The 17186-nt window shown below is 36.1% G+C and overlaps 1 protein-coding gene across 1 annotated transcript in view; it reads left to right on the forward strand.

The window, feature by feature from the left end:
* The window catches only part of MALRD1 (MAM and LDL receptor class A domain containing 1), a 243159-nt gene that overhangs the window by 172403 nt on the left and 53570 nt on the right, over window positions 1–17186 (forward strand). The window contains exon 32 of the mRNA XM_025895435.1: window positions 4604–4805. Within this exon, the coding sequence (XP_025751220.1) occupies window positions 4604–4805 (202 nt within the window). The remainder of the gene's footprint in view (window positions 1–4603; window positions 4806–17186) is intronic.

Raw genomic sequence — 17186 nt, forward strand, 5'->3', positions numbered from 1 at the left:
GTGTTTCTCTATTGTGAGAGTGAAATGTGATACAATTTTGTAATCTGATTTTTGGACTTTGGAGAAACAGTTTCAGCTTGTCTCTGGTGTAGGTTCAGTCCAAGGAAAATGTGCAATGATAACTGCCAAGGAACATGAGGAGTTCAAGTGCATGATTTTAAGGATGTAAAGCAGAAAACATAGCATCATTATTCATTGGAGTCAGTGAAAAGTTTCCTCAGCTGACTCAAGCCTCCAGTGCCTAATGAAGTGAAAATACAGGTTGTCTTTCTCAAGATTTTCCTTCTTCCTTGGCTGGCAATTAAAGGCTATGTGTTTTAAACAACAGGAGAATACATTTCTTATTAGGCACCCTTTAGATCTGCATTGGCTTCTCAGTTATTAGGTAGTTCAGGTGGAGCACAGCACCATCCAGCATGCCAATTGCTAGATTCAGGCAAGATCAGGAAGATAATTATCTTGAAAATCAGGATGGGGTACAGGATAGCCACCTGAGTTGTAGCTGCTGATGACTAAGTAGAAAATAGCAGTTTATATTTCATGACCTTCAAAAGTACATGCACTTTCACCATTCCCAGAATGAAATAGAAGTTGAAAGAAGGATTCGAAAGTTTCTAACACACAGGACATTCTGTTAGAATTGGAACTAACTCATGATTTTGAGGCAGGGTAATGGAATCTTCTGAAGAATGTTGTTCTCTGCAGACCAACTAGATCAGTATTAGTCTGGAGCACAGTCTTACCAGACTGATACAGAGTTGTTCAATAGGACTTTGTTACAACTTGTTTGGTTGGGGTTTTTTGATTGCTTTTTTTGTTGTGGTTTGTTGGTTTGTTTGTTTGTTTGTTTCATTACATACCATAGAGTGAGATTCATCTTGCTAGTTTTTTTCTCTGCCACATCTGAAATTGTTTCCACTATCAGGCTGGCTTGTACACAATTCATAGGACGCTGTGCAAGGAGGTAGTGCAGTCTCTGGAGCTGTTAAGTGCCACACAGCTATACCTTTCCAGGGCTTAGGGAGATCTTATCTATGAGAATTTGCTCTACCTTTCATGTGCTGTATATTTTTATACAGGCCAGCAAAAATCCTGCATACACTTAATGTACTTCCTGACCTAGAAGATGCTTCAAACTCTCAGTGACATGGGTAGTCCCAGGAAAGAATATAGTATTATATCTTACAGTTATTTCTTCACTTTCACTTGGCACAATCTCTAAGAGAATAAGATCCGTACCCAGCTAAAGGTATAGAGTCCTTGGGCTTCCCATTTTTCTGAACTCTCCTTTAATTCCATTGGATTTACCATGCATTTTCAAATACGTATTATTCTTTTCAAAAATTGATAAATATAAATTAAATCGTAAGGAAAAGAAAGGCAAGGATGTAAAACTACTTTGCATCTATGTGAACAGTAGCTAATGTCACACTTAAAACCCAGTTTGACTTTCTGCCATTCCAAACACATTGGTCAGTAAATATACAGCAGGTTTCCTTGTTGATTTATGGTTTGTACTGAGTTTGAGCTGTGGGATTGATCTGTATGTACACAGAATGATTCCATGCTCCATCTAAGACCAGGCTTTGTATGGACACGACACAATTCCTCTGTACATAGAACTGTTCAAGCAAGTATTGTGCCTTGAAATTTTTAGTATGATAAACTTCTGCTGCTAATCTGACCAAAAGAAGTGGGAAAAAAATATGGTTTTAAATAATAGGTGTAGTGGTTTGGACCTTGTGTTTCCCCAGAGGCTAAGAAAAGTGGTAGACCCCAAGGGGTGGAAACCCCTGGAAGTTTTGAAGTTCTGCCCAATGGGCGCTCCTGCAAAAATATCAGCATCCCACAAGCTCACCGGAAGAGATGAGTTGTAGTTTTGGTTGTTGTAGGAGAGGTGGCCATGTTGTAGAGCCACGAGGAAGGGGCTCTGAGCCCCTCGGGGCCTCTCGGCCCTCCCAGCCCCTGGCTGGGGGGGGACTGCAAAGACCTGGAACAGTGCTAGACTGGACTAAGTGTTTTGTAGTAAGCCGGGAGATGTTTTCTCCATGGGCGCAGAGCAGCAGCCGGCGCTGACCAGAGAAACGGTGGCAGAGAGCCAGAGATAAGACCTGAACTGAAGGAGCAGCAGAAGAAACATGCAGTACCAGAGAAAGGACTCCTGGAAGGAGAGCCGGGAAAAAGAGAACCAGCAACTGAGAGACAGAGTTCTGGGGGTAAGACTGTACCAGCCCCCCAAAACTCCTTTGAGATCCCTCTGAGAAAAAGAGGGAGATGGACTCCTATTAAGGAGAAGAGTTTTAGACATGCAGCACCGGAGAGAGAGGAGCTGAGAAGCTCAAAAGACGTCCCGGAGCTGGACCGGGACGGCCAGATGGAATGCAGGGGGAGTGGACCTTGGCTCCCCCACCCCTTGCACTGCTACCACGGTGGCAGCCTGAGAGACAGGGCACAGAGGCCCTGCAAGAGATACCAGACCGTCACGAAGACCCCCCTGTGTCTTCGTGATATGACGTGGTGATACGACCTTGTCTGGGGTTACGAAGCCCACGGAAGACCCCTTTGTCTGCGTCAAGGGGGCCGAGGGAGCCTGGATACCTCTCTCGTGAGCGCTGGCAGAAAGCCAGCTATCAGCTGCTGCTGCATGTGAAGAAGACAGACTGCTGCCTCAGAAGATGCTGCTGTTCAGAGACTGGAAGGGATCTGTCCTTCTTTCCCTCCTGGACTTTTATTTGGAGGAGAGAAGAGATCTGGTCCACTGTAAATACTATATGTCATGGTAGAGATAGTTGTGATCGTGTGTATAATGTGATATGGTATTTATTTGTACAGTCATTGTAATATATTCCCTTTCCCCCACTTTGAGTCTGGTGTGTTTTGTCTGGAAAAACCCATCTCACATTAGGTTGAGATGTGGGAGGGGGAATGGAGCTAGGGATTGGATTTGGGGACTATCTCAAACCATGACAATAGGACAATCTTTAACTGTCCTGTAAGAGAGATTCCAGTACTGTCTTTAAATGCTTTTGATTCTTCCCACTCCCAACGTGTATTTGTGCAGCTGCGAGACTTAACAACAAGATATATTGAAAGTGATATTATCTCATTTTTTAGGAGAAATTAATACTGAATGATACAGTAATAGCTAAAACCACACTAAAATTGCTATGTGCTGTAGAATTCTAGATCATCAAGATTGTTGTCTTCCATGACTGGTAGAATAGTGAATGGTTGTAGAGACACACACAGGTATTGTAACTTAGTCCTAACCTCACATGTAGAGTTATTCTAATCAAGGGTTTCAAATTATTAAGGCCTTAGAACCTGGAATACTGTTACAAATAGTTCTTAATTTTATTATATGGGTTGAATCAGCTATTTCTTCTTGACACTTGTCCTTTTAGCCCTGCAATATGCATACTTTTAGGGAGAGAGTACAAGATATTGCTGTTACACAGTCCTTTAACCAAATATCAGGCTTGACTAAATTCGGTCCTGACTTGGATTATTGTATATCAGTATTCTTGATGCTCACCTACTCTAAAAATGAAATAACTTTCAAGAGCATCAGGTATCAGAGATATTTTAATCAATACATCAAGTTCTACAAAGTATGTGGTTCATGGTGCCATTCAGGTTTTTAGCTTATTTGTCCTACTAGGTTGACTGGGAAAATCAAGGTTGTTTAGTTATACAGATCATTAGTAGAGGTTTGTTTATAACTTTCTTGAGCCTCAGGTTTTCTGTTCCATCATTGAACTGGGACATTCAGTTGGCAACATGAATCTATGGATCACTGGATAATGATTAAAATATTCAGGTTCTTAAAGAAATAGTTATCATCTGGAATGGTTAGAGTATGCCTATTTTCTTTATTCCAGCTATTTTTCATTATTTTTGACCTGATTTAGATTGTATAAGGATTTTGAATACTTGAGTGGGAAGAACAATTACCTCTGTATTCTTCAGTTTCATGTGCTTGGCATAAATTCATCAGTTCTTGGGTAATTTTAACTTCATTCTTTGTCTTACTTACTGTTTTCACTATTTAATTATGTTATTTATTTTTATTCATGGCTTTGCTAAGTATGCTTGCAATAAGTTTCTGTGACGGTCTGAAACATTTTATCATAAATTTCTTGTACCAGATAGCAGCCTTCAATCCCTAGTTGCTAAGCCTTTTATTTTTATCTCTAAAATCTTCATTCCATCTATCAACTATAAGGAGGTCACCTTTTAGAGATGAAAGGATAGCTCAAGATCCTTTTCAGTCTTTTCTTCAATTTTTAGATTAATTTGAGGTTAAGTCTTTACTCATTAACTTCTATACATCAGGCTGAGACTGTCTGTAGGTTTTCATATTAGTGATTGTATTAACAGTTCTTTTGATTTTCTTTTCTTGGCAGCTTTTTATTTGAAGCTGAACTAGCATTGGCAAAATTATTCAGTAACATCTGGTCATCACCAATAGGATGTGGATTTCAACCATATCTAAGTACTATCCAGGCAGGAGCTGCGCTGCTGGGCTGTGTTCTTCTAGTTCCCCACTTTCCTGTTGCTTAATGCTGATTCAGTTGCATCTCTTGGGTTTTGTCATCAACAGGTATATACAGTCGAAGAACATGGAATGGATATTCTTATGTGGTCTTCTAGTAGAAACGAAGAAAACAAATGGATGTATGCAAGTGTAGTCCTCTCCAGTAACAGCCCTTTCAGAGTTGCCTTTGAAGCTGAAGTGGGGTGGAGTGAACCCACAGAATTTGCTCTAGATGATATTTCTTTCACCCCAGAATGCATTGATGGAGGTATGCTATTACACAAATATATCTAATATATGTTTTTCTTTTCAGAGGGAAAGGAAAATTGTGGCATTTCATATTTCAATGTGTATCACACTTACAAAAACTGAAATATTTTCCTTTTCAAATTATTACAATAGTTGTACGTTTTTACTTAATTCCAAAAAAAACCAGTAGAAAAGAAATGGGTGCAGCATAATCACACAAAGAACTATGTGTTTTTCAAAGGAAAGAAAAATGTGAAAAGGAAAGATCAAATTTATCATGTATGACCCTATCATTTTTTCCCTAAAGGAAAGCCATTATACCTATCAGAGGGGCTCCTATCTATTTGTTGTCTGAGTGCAGTGTCTGAATAAAGTTATTTTCTCATGGTTTGTGGACGACAGTTTTGTATTATAGCTAGAATTTGAATATATGAATAGTTATACCAACTCAGAGTATTACTTCCATTTAGGGCCTCTTAGTGCTATTATGAACCATAGTTGAGAAGGATCTACTATCATTCAAATACATTGGTTTTCTCCCGTATGAAAAAAATTAGTGAAGGTTTTATTTTGGGATGGATGAATATCAAAGTGGTTCACAATTTTTTTAAAATATGTTAGTTCTTTTATCTTCATTTTCTTCATAAAATATCTCAGCAGCATCATGTATTTGCCTCACTGCCAGGCTCTTGAGAGTTTACAATCTCATTTCTGCTAGACAATTTAAGTGACTTGATCTATGTAGAAAAAAATTCTAAGGTTTGATAATGCCCTGCCTGTGGAAGGCAGTGCTTTACTCTGCAAAAAAAATATAACACGATATAGTATCAGAAAAAGAGCAATGTATTTGCAAATACAGATTCTAATAGAAATACTAGCCATTCCTTATTTTGAAAAGTCAAGAGAGGAAGAAAACCAAAGAAACAGAAAACTTCTTGTGCAGAACTTCATTCACAAGGAACAAATAGGAATGATTATGGTTAAATATATGTCAATATTAAGATTATAAAAATCTTGGATACTTTTCTTCCTATTAAACAACTCTTGTTTGGATAGGATAGCCTGTGTATGAACTAGATGTCATACTGTTCAGGACAATTTTTCTTTATTACTTTTATTGTGGTAAGCACCTCCTTGAAGAATTAACCACATGCTGATTAAAGCTTAAAGTGAAAGAATATGTTCAACAAAAGGTTTGTTTATTTTGTCAGAATAGGTTCAGACAAATAATATTTTGGAATGTTATTCAGTGAGGTGCAGACTATGTACATAAACAGGCATTTGTTCTACCCTTATTATGTAAATCACCTTTGTTAGCCTTATCTTAAGAATTACATAAGCAGTTTCATGCATAATATAGCATAATAGGGAAATGTTCAAATTATATATTTTAAGTACCTGTAATTAACTGGAAGACCTAGTTCTGTATTTCAACAATTTATACAACTCAATTTTCTAATTTTGTGGAACTTACATTTTGGTAATTTATTATGAACAACCCTGAATTCAGAGAAAGGAAAAAGATGTTCCATGGAAAGTGTATATTAAGGAATTCTGAAATAATCATAACTACACAAATAAGATAATTTTAATGAAGTAACATTTTCTAATCACCTTATTTTTCTCTAGAGATTTTCCAGTTGTAGAATACTTCGAAGTATCTCACTTGTATCACACTCTCTCTGTCTTACAAATACAATATATTGTAAGTTTGGGCTTAAGAAAATTTGTTAGAGTTATATTGTTGAATAAGTCAAAAATTCATGCCCTATCTACATGGAGTTTTTTACTTGATACATAATTTCTCCAGACAAAAAACTATATCTTGTTGCTCTTACTTAAGATTGGTTTTGCACTGTCCCTGGAAAAGTTCTATGCTAATGATCCTTGTTAGCCAGGTAGGCCAAGTCTGTGCTTGTGAAGAGGCAAGAGAACTGCACAAAACCCACGTAATAAAATAAACCGCAGAAGTTTAGGAAGAAGAACTTATCTCTGACTTTTTAATACTGTTCCCGATAAAAAGCAGCTACTTAGGAGGAGGTGCTATTTTTCACTAATAGTTGTCACTGAATAACTTCTTCAAAATTTAGACGCTTGTGGTGATTTAGAGCTGGCTCCCTGCCAAGTCTCCAAACCCCCACCGCAAGAGCTCCCCCCCGCCAAAACCAAGGGAAAAGAAAAAAAATACCAAGAGAACCGAAATAAGAGAGAGCTAAAGCAATATATATATATTTACACTTATATTACATTTATACATACAATTACAAAAACTATATATACATAAGAGAAAAAACCCAACACCTGAAAACAGAAAAGGGAAAGGGAAAAGGGACTAAACAAACAAAAAAAAAAACCCAAAAACAGGTATACACACTCAATAAAGAACTAGACAAAGAAAATCTTAATACTTTCCTTGAGATAGCATAATCGCCCAAATGCCATCGCCATGCTATCGGACTCCAGATCGGCAGAAACAATGGTAAAATTTGAAGATATTATCCTCAAATGGTATAAAAGCACTGTCCTGTAGATATTTCAGCAGGAATATTTTTCTGTTACAGAAACTGTGGGAAAGTTTACCTAATCCATTGTCAGTCCTGCTTTGATTTTTGCTCATTATGTTTATTCAAAGACCTAACTCAAAGAAAAGTGTATTACCTGCGGTACAGGTTTTGTGTAACGTCCGTTCTTTTAGAAGGCAGCTTTGCTACTGCAGATATTTCTTGTCTCTCTGTATTACTATTTCTCAGCTTTTCTTTAATTACTTTGGGCTTCCTGAGGCAACATGTTCTAAATAGAAGCAATTGCAATTTAGCTGGTTGGGAGCTCCAAGTAATAAACCATTACCAGCAGCTCTAATTCAGTTGTGGTTTTTATGTTTTTAAGTAGTCAGCCCTCATTAGCCATGAGAGTTTCTAGATATCCAAGAATACTTCTGAACATTTAAATAAACTGTGGTCAGGCTAGTGCTAAGTCAAGCTAGGCCTACTGCAGAAGTAGCTTCTAGCTGATGCAGATGCAGAGGAAGCTGCAGCGCCAGCCATCAGTGGCAAGGGATCTAGCTAAGTTCAGAGTTATCTTCTAAATGAGATGTTCTCTTATCACTTTTCAAGGGCCATGACTTTCTGCTGATAAAATTGTGTGATCTTATTTTACAGGAATTAGTGCATCCTAGGAACCAAGGAATTTAGTTGTTACTCAGTTCTAGTAATTTTCATTAAACTTTTAAGTAATTGCTTAATCTAAAAAAACAAAACAAAACAAAACAAAAAAACCAAACACCTTTGATTTTTATTTAATGTCGCAATTTCTGAAAATAAAAGTTAAAAAATATCAATTTCTGATTTCAGATGGACCAAAAATTCTGAATCAGATTTTGTATTCATTAATAGCTTTCTTGTAGTATTTCTAGTTCAGCTGAAACAGGAGGCATCACAGAAATTCTAAAAATTACGGATATATCTAATTTAAATCCTCACACTAGCACAAAAATGCCTAATATCCAAATTTTATTCTGCTTATGGAAATCAGAATACTATGTTTTGTCATTCACTCATTACCGGAAAAATAAACTGGATGCACAAATTCTGTGTAATTTAAATAGTAACATACTAGTTAAATAGCACTTCTATGTATTGGAACAGTATTCTCGAGAAACAAATAAATAGTAAATATATTTATATATTTATATAATATATTATATATAATACATATAAATATATATGTATTTATATATAATATATAAAAATATATTATATATTTATATCTTCCAGAGATCACCCAAGCAAAGTATCTGTTCTTGTGGAGATCTGCTACTGGAAGGTAAATCTCAGTACAAAGACAGCACCGAATGCTGCTCCAGCTCTTTCATGCAGTGAAGTCACCCACTAGGCCCTATTTAGCAGCAGCTCTTTGTGAACTCAAATTGTACTGCTTTAAGTAATTGCCTTAATGTTTTGGTTTACTCAAAAAAATAGTGCTGACACTTTTAAATGAATATTTGGGATGAATCTTTAGTATAAACAGGAGTGCAAATATCATGCAGTGCCTGAGGCTCTAGAGTGAGAAAGCCATATTTGTTTTTCCACCATCAGTCATGCTTATCACCAGCTCAGTATTAGTATTGCTTAGTGAAATAATTAATATGAATGAAATAAATCTGGATGTGCCTCTGTGTCTATTCTTTAACTCCATCTTTCCTTATCAGTATCTTTATTTTTAATTTCTGTTTTTATTCTGTTTGCCTTCATAGTTTACTTCCTGCAGCTGCTTAATGCTATCTGAAGTATTTTCCTTTTCTTCTGTTTCTTTCTGTTTTCTTCTGATGAACTACTTTTCATCATCTTTCTTTATTTTATTTTCAAGCTACTTCTACTTCTGTACTTTCATAATTTCCTTTCTTTACAAAACATTTTTTTAAATGTCTTTTTAGCCTGTAAACTTAACACATGAGAAAGGACTGTCCCTGTTACAAATTTTCCCCCACACCCTGCTGCAGCTTTCTTCTTGTCTGGAAGATTTGGCTGCAGTAGAAAAAATCATTATATAAGGATACACTGGAGATAAAAAGGCAACTCAAATAATGCAAAACACTCAGCCCAGACAGGACATGTTCTCTCTAACACTGTCATCTGATCCTGGTGGAAGCATGAATACAAAAACTGCTATTTTCCAGACTGCTGTGGGTTGAGGTTTTTTCTGATATTGTTATAGTTCTTGACTTATAGTTTCTTCACTCATTGTGAAGAAACAAATAGAAGAAACAAATCAGAATCTGTGAATTACAAGGCTGGTTTTGGCTTTATATTGAAGTCCAAGTCACCTATAAAGGTCTTTTTAAAAAATTTGCGCAAAGGCTTTCCAGTACCATAAAACCTAATACCCTCCAGAGACTGAATCTTCAACTTCTTTGAGCCATCATAAGACAGTCATGAGATATGGCTATGTCAGTCCCTATAGATCACCTTTTCTAACTTTCTAGAAGGGGTGATATTGCAAAGAACTGTGTGACAAAGGGAATAATATTTCAATCAAAATTTAGGATAAACACACTCAGAACTTCTGGGCAGCCATAGTAAGCAAGGAAAAAGTGCATCTAGAAATATAACCTGTCTCCAACCTGCCTGGGAAAGAGTATAAGAAAAGGGGAACCATATATAGTTTTTCTCCAATGCATTCCCTGTTGCCAGCCATTTGTAATTCAACCTTCCTGAGCCATACATAGTCTCATAATAATGATCCTCAGTTGTTTTTTTTCTTTGAACTTGTCTGTTCTCCTTTTAACACCAGGGAAATTCTTAATATTCAGAAATTTAATTATATACTGCTGGTTGTATGAATCTAGGCTTATATTCATGAATATAAAAGATGTTCAGTGCTTTCTCATTCAGGTCTTGAAATGTATGAAACTTTTATTTAAACCTAGGTGATTCACTCTTTTGTCTGGTGGGTAGGATTTCTTTAAGAAGGATTTGGTGGGTAGGATTTCTTCTCCATAATACAGTTTCAGATCTCACAGTAGATGCATACCTGACAGACCAATCCTGAAGTTCCTTCAGAGTTAAATAATTTCTATTGACCTCCAACCAACAGCAGAATATATGGTATATCATACCAAAAAGTTATGATAAGTGCAAGTTCAGGCACCAAGGTGAGAAGGAAGGTGTCCCCAAAGGCCAAAGTTATAAGGTCATAGTCTTTGTTCAAGGTGGAAGGATTTGAACTTTATCATTGTCATTTATTTCAAACTGCTTATGAGTTTTTATAACTCAAACACAGCAGAATGAAGATAGATTCCAATACTTCTTCATTTAATAACAGTATAAAGGAATAGTGACTATAAAGACTATTTCCATATAGCTAGATAGCAGAAAGAAAGAAAGAAAGAGTGAAAAAATAAAAATCTATGTGGCTGGTTAAGGTTTTAAAAATCAATATTAGTCTGAACCACTGTAATTTTAGATCATATGTGGTGTCTTGAAGGTATCTAATTTTCAAAAAAAGGGAGCAACTCCCCTTTTGATTTCAGATAAGAAGCCACAGAGCAAAGGTACATATGCTTGGAAATACTGTCATAACATCTTGGCTAGTTATTATTTCTTTGTTTCTCAAAGAATATATTCATAGAATCAGAGAATATAATGAGTTGGAAGGGACCCACAAAAAGCATCAAGTCCAACTCTTAGCCCTGCACAGGACCATCCCCAAGAATCACACCATGTGCCTGAAAGCACTGACCAAACTCTTCTTGAACTCTGTCAGGCTTGGTGCTTTGACCACTTCCCTGGGGAGCCTGTTCCAGTGCTCAACCACATATTGAGGACTTTTTCCCCATATTTTATCTCTGCTTCATGAAACACACTCTTTGAATCCTGATTGTTTATAAACCTTCCCTGTTCTTCCTGCCACAGTCTTCCATTTGCTTCGCAACAGGATCTGTGTGTTTATACATAATGACAATCTTTAACCACATTATTGAATACTCTTTACTCACAGCTCTATTTTACTTTTTCCAATACAGAGATGAGAGATAATTGAATGTTTTGTTTCCTCTGTGCACACTATTCAGATACCACAGTCACAGAATATTCTTAGCTGGAAGGGACCCACAAAGATCATCAAATCCAACTCTTAAGTGAACGGCCCATACGGGGATCAAACTCATGACCTGGGTGTCCTTGGCATCAACTGAGGGGTTGCTCCTCTAAATGTGAAATTATTTACCTTTATGAAGTTTTTCTAAACAGCATATAGCTACAGTGTCCAAATATTTCAAAAGTATTTGATAACTACCTGCATAACTACTTCTTATTGTATAATGCTATCTACATGCCAACTAAAAAGAAAATGAAACAAAATAACCTCTGTAGTTTTGAGTGTTAGTTTGGAAATGTGCAAACCATTTTTGTTTTCAGGGTTATCAAAATAAAGAATCCTGAATTGAACAAGAAGCAAAATATGAATTGACCAAAATGTTTCTCCTATACAGACCCTAAATTGGCAGACCAGCAATAAGCATTATGGGCAAACTAATCAAATAATGAAATAGCCTAGAAGCCATCCATTTTTAGATGATTTTATATGCTCTCCAGTAGTTTGAGTAGATCCCTTTTTACTACTAGAAAAGCATAAATGAAACTTGTATCTAATTAAGAGACAACCCAAAAAGTAGAGTAGGTGTTTGTGTGAAGTTTGTGCAAAAAAAATTGCCCAGTGGCACAGAGAGAATGTTGCTGAGAGGTGTGCCTGTGTGTGTCTGTGTCCCTATGTGTTTCTGTGTCCCTGTGTGTGTCTGTGTCCCTGTGTGTGCGTGTGTGTGTGTGTGTGAGGCAACACTGAGAAAATTCTGCAGCAGAACAGGACTCATCTGAGAAAACCTTAGAGCCAATGATCCTGTGAAACTCCCAGAGCCTGGGTGTAGGAAATACTGGAAGAGTTAACTGCCCGAGTTGCTGATACTGTAGTGTTAGATCATGGGGAAAAACTCTGTAGAGGAGACTTAACTTCTGATTTCTTTGAGTTGCAGAGCCAAGGGAATCACTGATAGCTTGTCTGCTCATGCTTGCAGTGAAGCAGAAATCTCTATCAGGTTATTTTTTTCTCAGGGATATAAAAAGAAGAAACTTAGGGAGTTTCTTTCCTCAAGGGCAAGAAATGAATCAGGGGGAGCTGTTGAGGGAGGCTGCCTATAAAAACAAAGGAGGGTAAGAGGAAAGATTAGTACTAACAGAGGACTGGAGATACCAGGGAAATTTGTAAACAGTTTCTTTACTTAATTATTTTTTCCCTGAAACCAATCAGTATATGCTTTAGATACTCTTTGCTTGGCAGAGATGGGGTATTTCTGCATTTTTAGAGTAAAAATTATGATTTAGGATATAGTACCTTAGAGAGCTTCTTCAGCCTGTTCTAGTATCTTCCAGTGCACAGACCTATCTGGCACCAAAACAAAAACTTTTGTGGATTTCTTAGAAAAGGAACTGGGAACAATTTTAGGATAAGATAATCACACTGTATAAACTAGCATAATTATTGGCAAGTCCTGAATATGTTGTGTAAGTTTAAATCAATAAATATACTTTGTCCAAATTCTTCAGTTTCTCTCAGCATTCCTATAACTTGTACAGAATACTGAAATCTTCTGAATCGAGTTAGATGTCTTTTGGGAAATTAAAAATCTTTGGATTTATTAATAGTGTATTAAAATAGTTTCATTAATATTGAACCTCCAAACCCCATTTGTTTACACCAAAAAAACCCCCAAATCACAGAGATGACATTTTGCCTTGTTAAGTTTGTTCATAAAAATCAGCATATTTCCCTGGAGGGATGGAGAGAAATAATTTTTGGAATGAAATGATTTCATGATACTATCTTACAGAAAAGAAAATTCTCAGGTTCTTCATTATGTAAAACTTACCCATCTCCTTGATAAGTGTAAATCACAAGCCAGATTTATCTCAGAAATTATATCAATCTTTTCTTTAGGGCTCTTCTCAACTGGTAATGATAAATTTGTTCCTTTTTGCAGAAGCTGAGAAATAAAAGATAGTGTTATGTTCTCATCCCACTTATGAAAATGTGCTGATTCCAAGAAACTGTTCTTTCCTCCACTGAAACCTGTCCTATAGTTCAGCCCACTTCATTTTCTTTGAAAAACTAAAGCTTCAGAGCCTCTCCAATTCATCATTGCTCCTAATAAATAAAGAAGCAAATAAATCCATCACAATAGCAGGCGTAGCTAGCAATTCCTGTACTCTTCTTAGCAGAAATATGGTAAATATTGCCATATTGCTGTCACAGGTAGTCAGTGTGTTCCAGCCAGAAGCACTAGTTCTCTGAGTGAAAACTAAATCATAGCTTGATTTTACTGGCAGTAAACCTGTCTGTTTTCCAATATGTTTGTATGTTAGCAAACTGTAATCATTTAAAATAAATTCTGCACAAGACATATAAAACTCTGAAGTCACTGGGCCAAGTTCTGCTTTTGTTGATTCCAGCTTTGTAACAGGGTCTCTGGGACCCTTTCAGCACCCTGCCACATACCTCTGTCTTGTCATGAAGGGGAGAGACTTAAAGACTCAATTGGTCAGACTCAATTTCCCCCTTTTTTCATCTTTTTTACAAGCTTGGAAATTAACATTTTATTTTCTAGCAGAAGCTTTATTGAAACTGATAAAATTTCATGGACAGATTTTTAAAGTATTTGAGGAACTTTAGCCTGATTAATTTTTTTAACAAGGTTGTTTCCTTGCAGCCACCTTGAAAGGGCTGATTTCATGCCCTGATCCAGTGTTTATTGAAGCGAAAGTGAGGACTGACACCTATTTCAACTTAATGAATGCACTGGATTGGGCCTGTAATTAATTTATACTCTTGTCTAGTGTAAACTATTGGAGGAAGTTATTTTGGCCTCTTTTAGCTACAGTTAATAGGTCCACCATTTTTATTAGATTAACTAGGCAAATTACTTATGCAAATATACAGACAGGTTGTTAGTTTTCAAGTGTCTGATGCAAGGCCCATTAAAATCAATATGAGTTGTCCCATTTACTCAAATGGGCTTTAGAGTGAGCTCTGATACAACTGAGCAAATGCTGCCTAATAGCATATGTGGTAACTTTATTCCATGCTTCCTGGTGTTGACTCTAGTGCCAATGTCCACTAGTTTTCATTAAATTCACTGTTACAGGTGATATATAAATATAAATGGAGACCTACTCTGCACCAAAGATCTTAGTATTTGAAGAAGAAAGGCAGAAAAGAGGAGTATAGCCTGGAGGTGTTGCTTCATTCAAATTAAGCATGTTTGTGTGTTTCTTGTTGTGCTAATGACTGTGTAATATAAACTGCTTTGGGTAATAGCAGTTCTGTGGTTTCCTCTGACTGAATCCCTGTGATTCATGGATGAAATATTTGCAATGCTGATCTGTGGAGTTTGCTCTATAGTCAGGAAAGAGGATCATTACACTCCATGGATGACAAAGCCATAATACAACAAAAAAGCATGTGTGTACCGATAACGTTCATCAAACAACAGTAAGCCTTCTACAAATCCCTATCCCACAAACATGTAATTATGTCCTTGACAATGAGCACTCGTTGACTTAATACTTTTTATATTGTAAAGGTTCCTTTCTTCCAAATCATCAGCTCACGAGCTGTATTTACTGTAAACATGTTTTGATGGTTAGCACACTGCAATAAAAATGTATGTAAAGGAACTTATTTGATCTGATGACAATGAAATACAGATATATACAGTTCTAGTTATTACAGTTCATGAAGCAGTACATGCCGAATTTTGTTTGCTTTACACACTTGTCTGATTTTTATGTTTTTCTATCTACCTCAGCTACCTAACTTATCTTAAAAGTGTGAAAGTGCCTGTGCAGTAGCACTTTCTGTCCTTAGATAATAACTCAGCCAGCACAGCTGTTGTGAATAAGTTTCACAAAGGAATAGGACCAAATTTAAAATCAGGTTATAGGAGCTAATTAAAATGTCTTTTTTGTGATGTACAAGTAGATTTTATATGCACATTTTTAAACCCTTTCTTTAATTTTGGTTATTTGCCATATGCAAGGTAAAAGTTAATGCAAAATAAAACACAGAGTGCAAAGTAAAATAAATAAGGACTTGTACTCATATTGCTACTTAAAAAGTCATGATTCCTTTAGCTGTAATGGAACATCAGCAATTTACTGCTGTTTTTCATGCAGATCTAAATTCAGACAGTGTTTTGCAGTGCAGAGGTTATTCTTGCTGAAATTGTTTTTGTTTAGTTTACTTTTCATCTGTGTGCAAATACTGAACATATTCTTGAAGATATTTAGTCCTGCTTTTTAGTGGTCATGCAGCCTGAACACAGAAAGCTTTTGTCCTGTCTTCCTTAGAACTTACTATTTTCAGTAGATTTATCTCCAAATCCTTAAACAGTTTCAAAGAGATTCCTTTTTAAAAAAGGAACCTGTACAATATCTCCTCCACTTCTGAACGTGGTCTGAAAATGAGAGCCATGCGGTACTCAGATGAGTGCTGTGTTGGGAACATCTTTTCTGCATTTGGGAAAAGGTGAGGGAAACATTTTCTTGGCATGCCAGTATCAGGTAATTGTTGAATCTAACAGTATTAAGTGACAGAAATTACCTGTGGGCCACAAGGAAATAGTCCAATTTGCATCAAAAAAGCATACTTCAGATTTTGCCGTTTAAATAACTTTTGTATATATTTTCAAGAGGGGAATATAAGATTCATGGATATACATAAGTTTAAAGTTAGTTTCCATGGCTGAGTTGGGTGTGTACCACTGTGTGACTCGGTACATGGAGGGCATTTATGATGAGTCTCTCATTAGTGCCAGCTCATTTTTCACTGCAAACCACATTGCAGTGTTAACCTGTTAGTTAAATTCTTCCCAATGGCAAGGAAACAGAATGAATGTTACCACTCTTAGAAAGAAACATGTCAGTGGGAGATACTATAATGATGAGCTTAAAATAAATAATTACATAGATGGTAGTTTTGAAAACAAGTAATTGGTTTTGCATTAATGTTGCTTGAGATTTCATTTGGAATTAGTTAATGATTTTCTACATTTGCATATTCCTAATTGGTTTGTTTTAAATGTTAGCTATATACAAAATAATATTTTTATAAATTTTCAAAATTTTTACCAGGCAGATTTAATTTATAATTGAGAAAAGCCTTTATAACTTACTTTATTTAAAGAAAATAGATTGAACTTGGGAGTGGAGTTTTGGTAGACCATGACAATCCTGATGTTTTACAGAATGCCATCCAGAGCACAATTTTCCTATTGTATCTGAAACCAAAAAAATGTGAACTAATACATAATGTGAGCTAAAAAGCAAGAGAAGATTCTTATGTTCTTTGAGGTATATCCTCATCTCATGCATGGTTCTGATCTAAAATGATTTCGCTGATTTCAGGGTATGATTTTGGATTTTTATTAATGAATTGAAAACATAAAACAGACCTCAACAAGACCCCTGGTTAACCTTGCCCCTAATTTAACCTCTACCATAAATTGGACACATCTTTGCTGCCCTCAGTGAATACTGCACACTCTAAAATAACTGGTATGCAAGTCAGGAATAATAATAATAATAATAATAATAATAATAATAATAATAATAATAATAATAATAATCCAAAATTCAATAAAGCATTTAAGCATTTGCCTAAATATTGAATTTAGTGAGGGATTATTTGCATGCATAAGCTCATTTATATGATTGGGATCATAAGGCTAAACTGATCAGTGCTACAAAAGCCTGGAAATAATTTAACACTCAAGACCAGATTCATAACAAGCAACACATTCAAGACTTATTGAGTTTAAGAGGGGATTTCAGGCTACAGAACAAAGTTGGATAGA

This window comes from Manacus vitellinus, unplaced genomic scaffold (genome assembly GCF_001715985.3).
Source record: "Manacus vitellinus isolate BGI_N305 unplaced genomic scaffold, ASM171598v3 scaffold_3_pilon, whole genome shotgun sequence".
Classification (NCBI taxonomy): domain Eukaryota; kingdom Metazoa; phylum Chordata; class Aves; order Passeriformes; family Pipridae; genus Manacus; species Manacus vitellinus.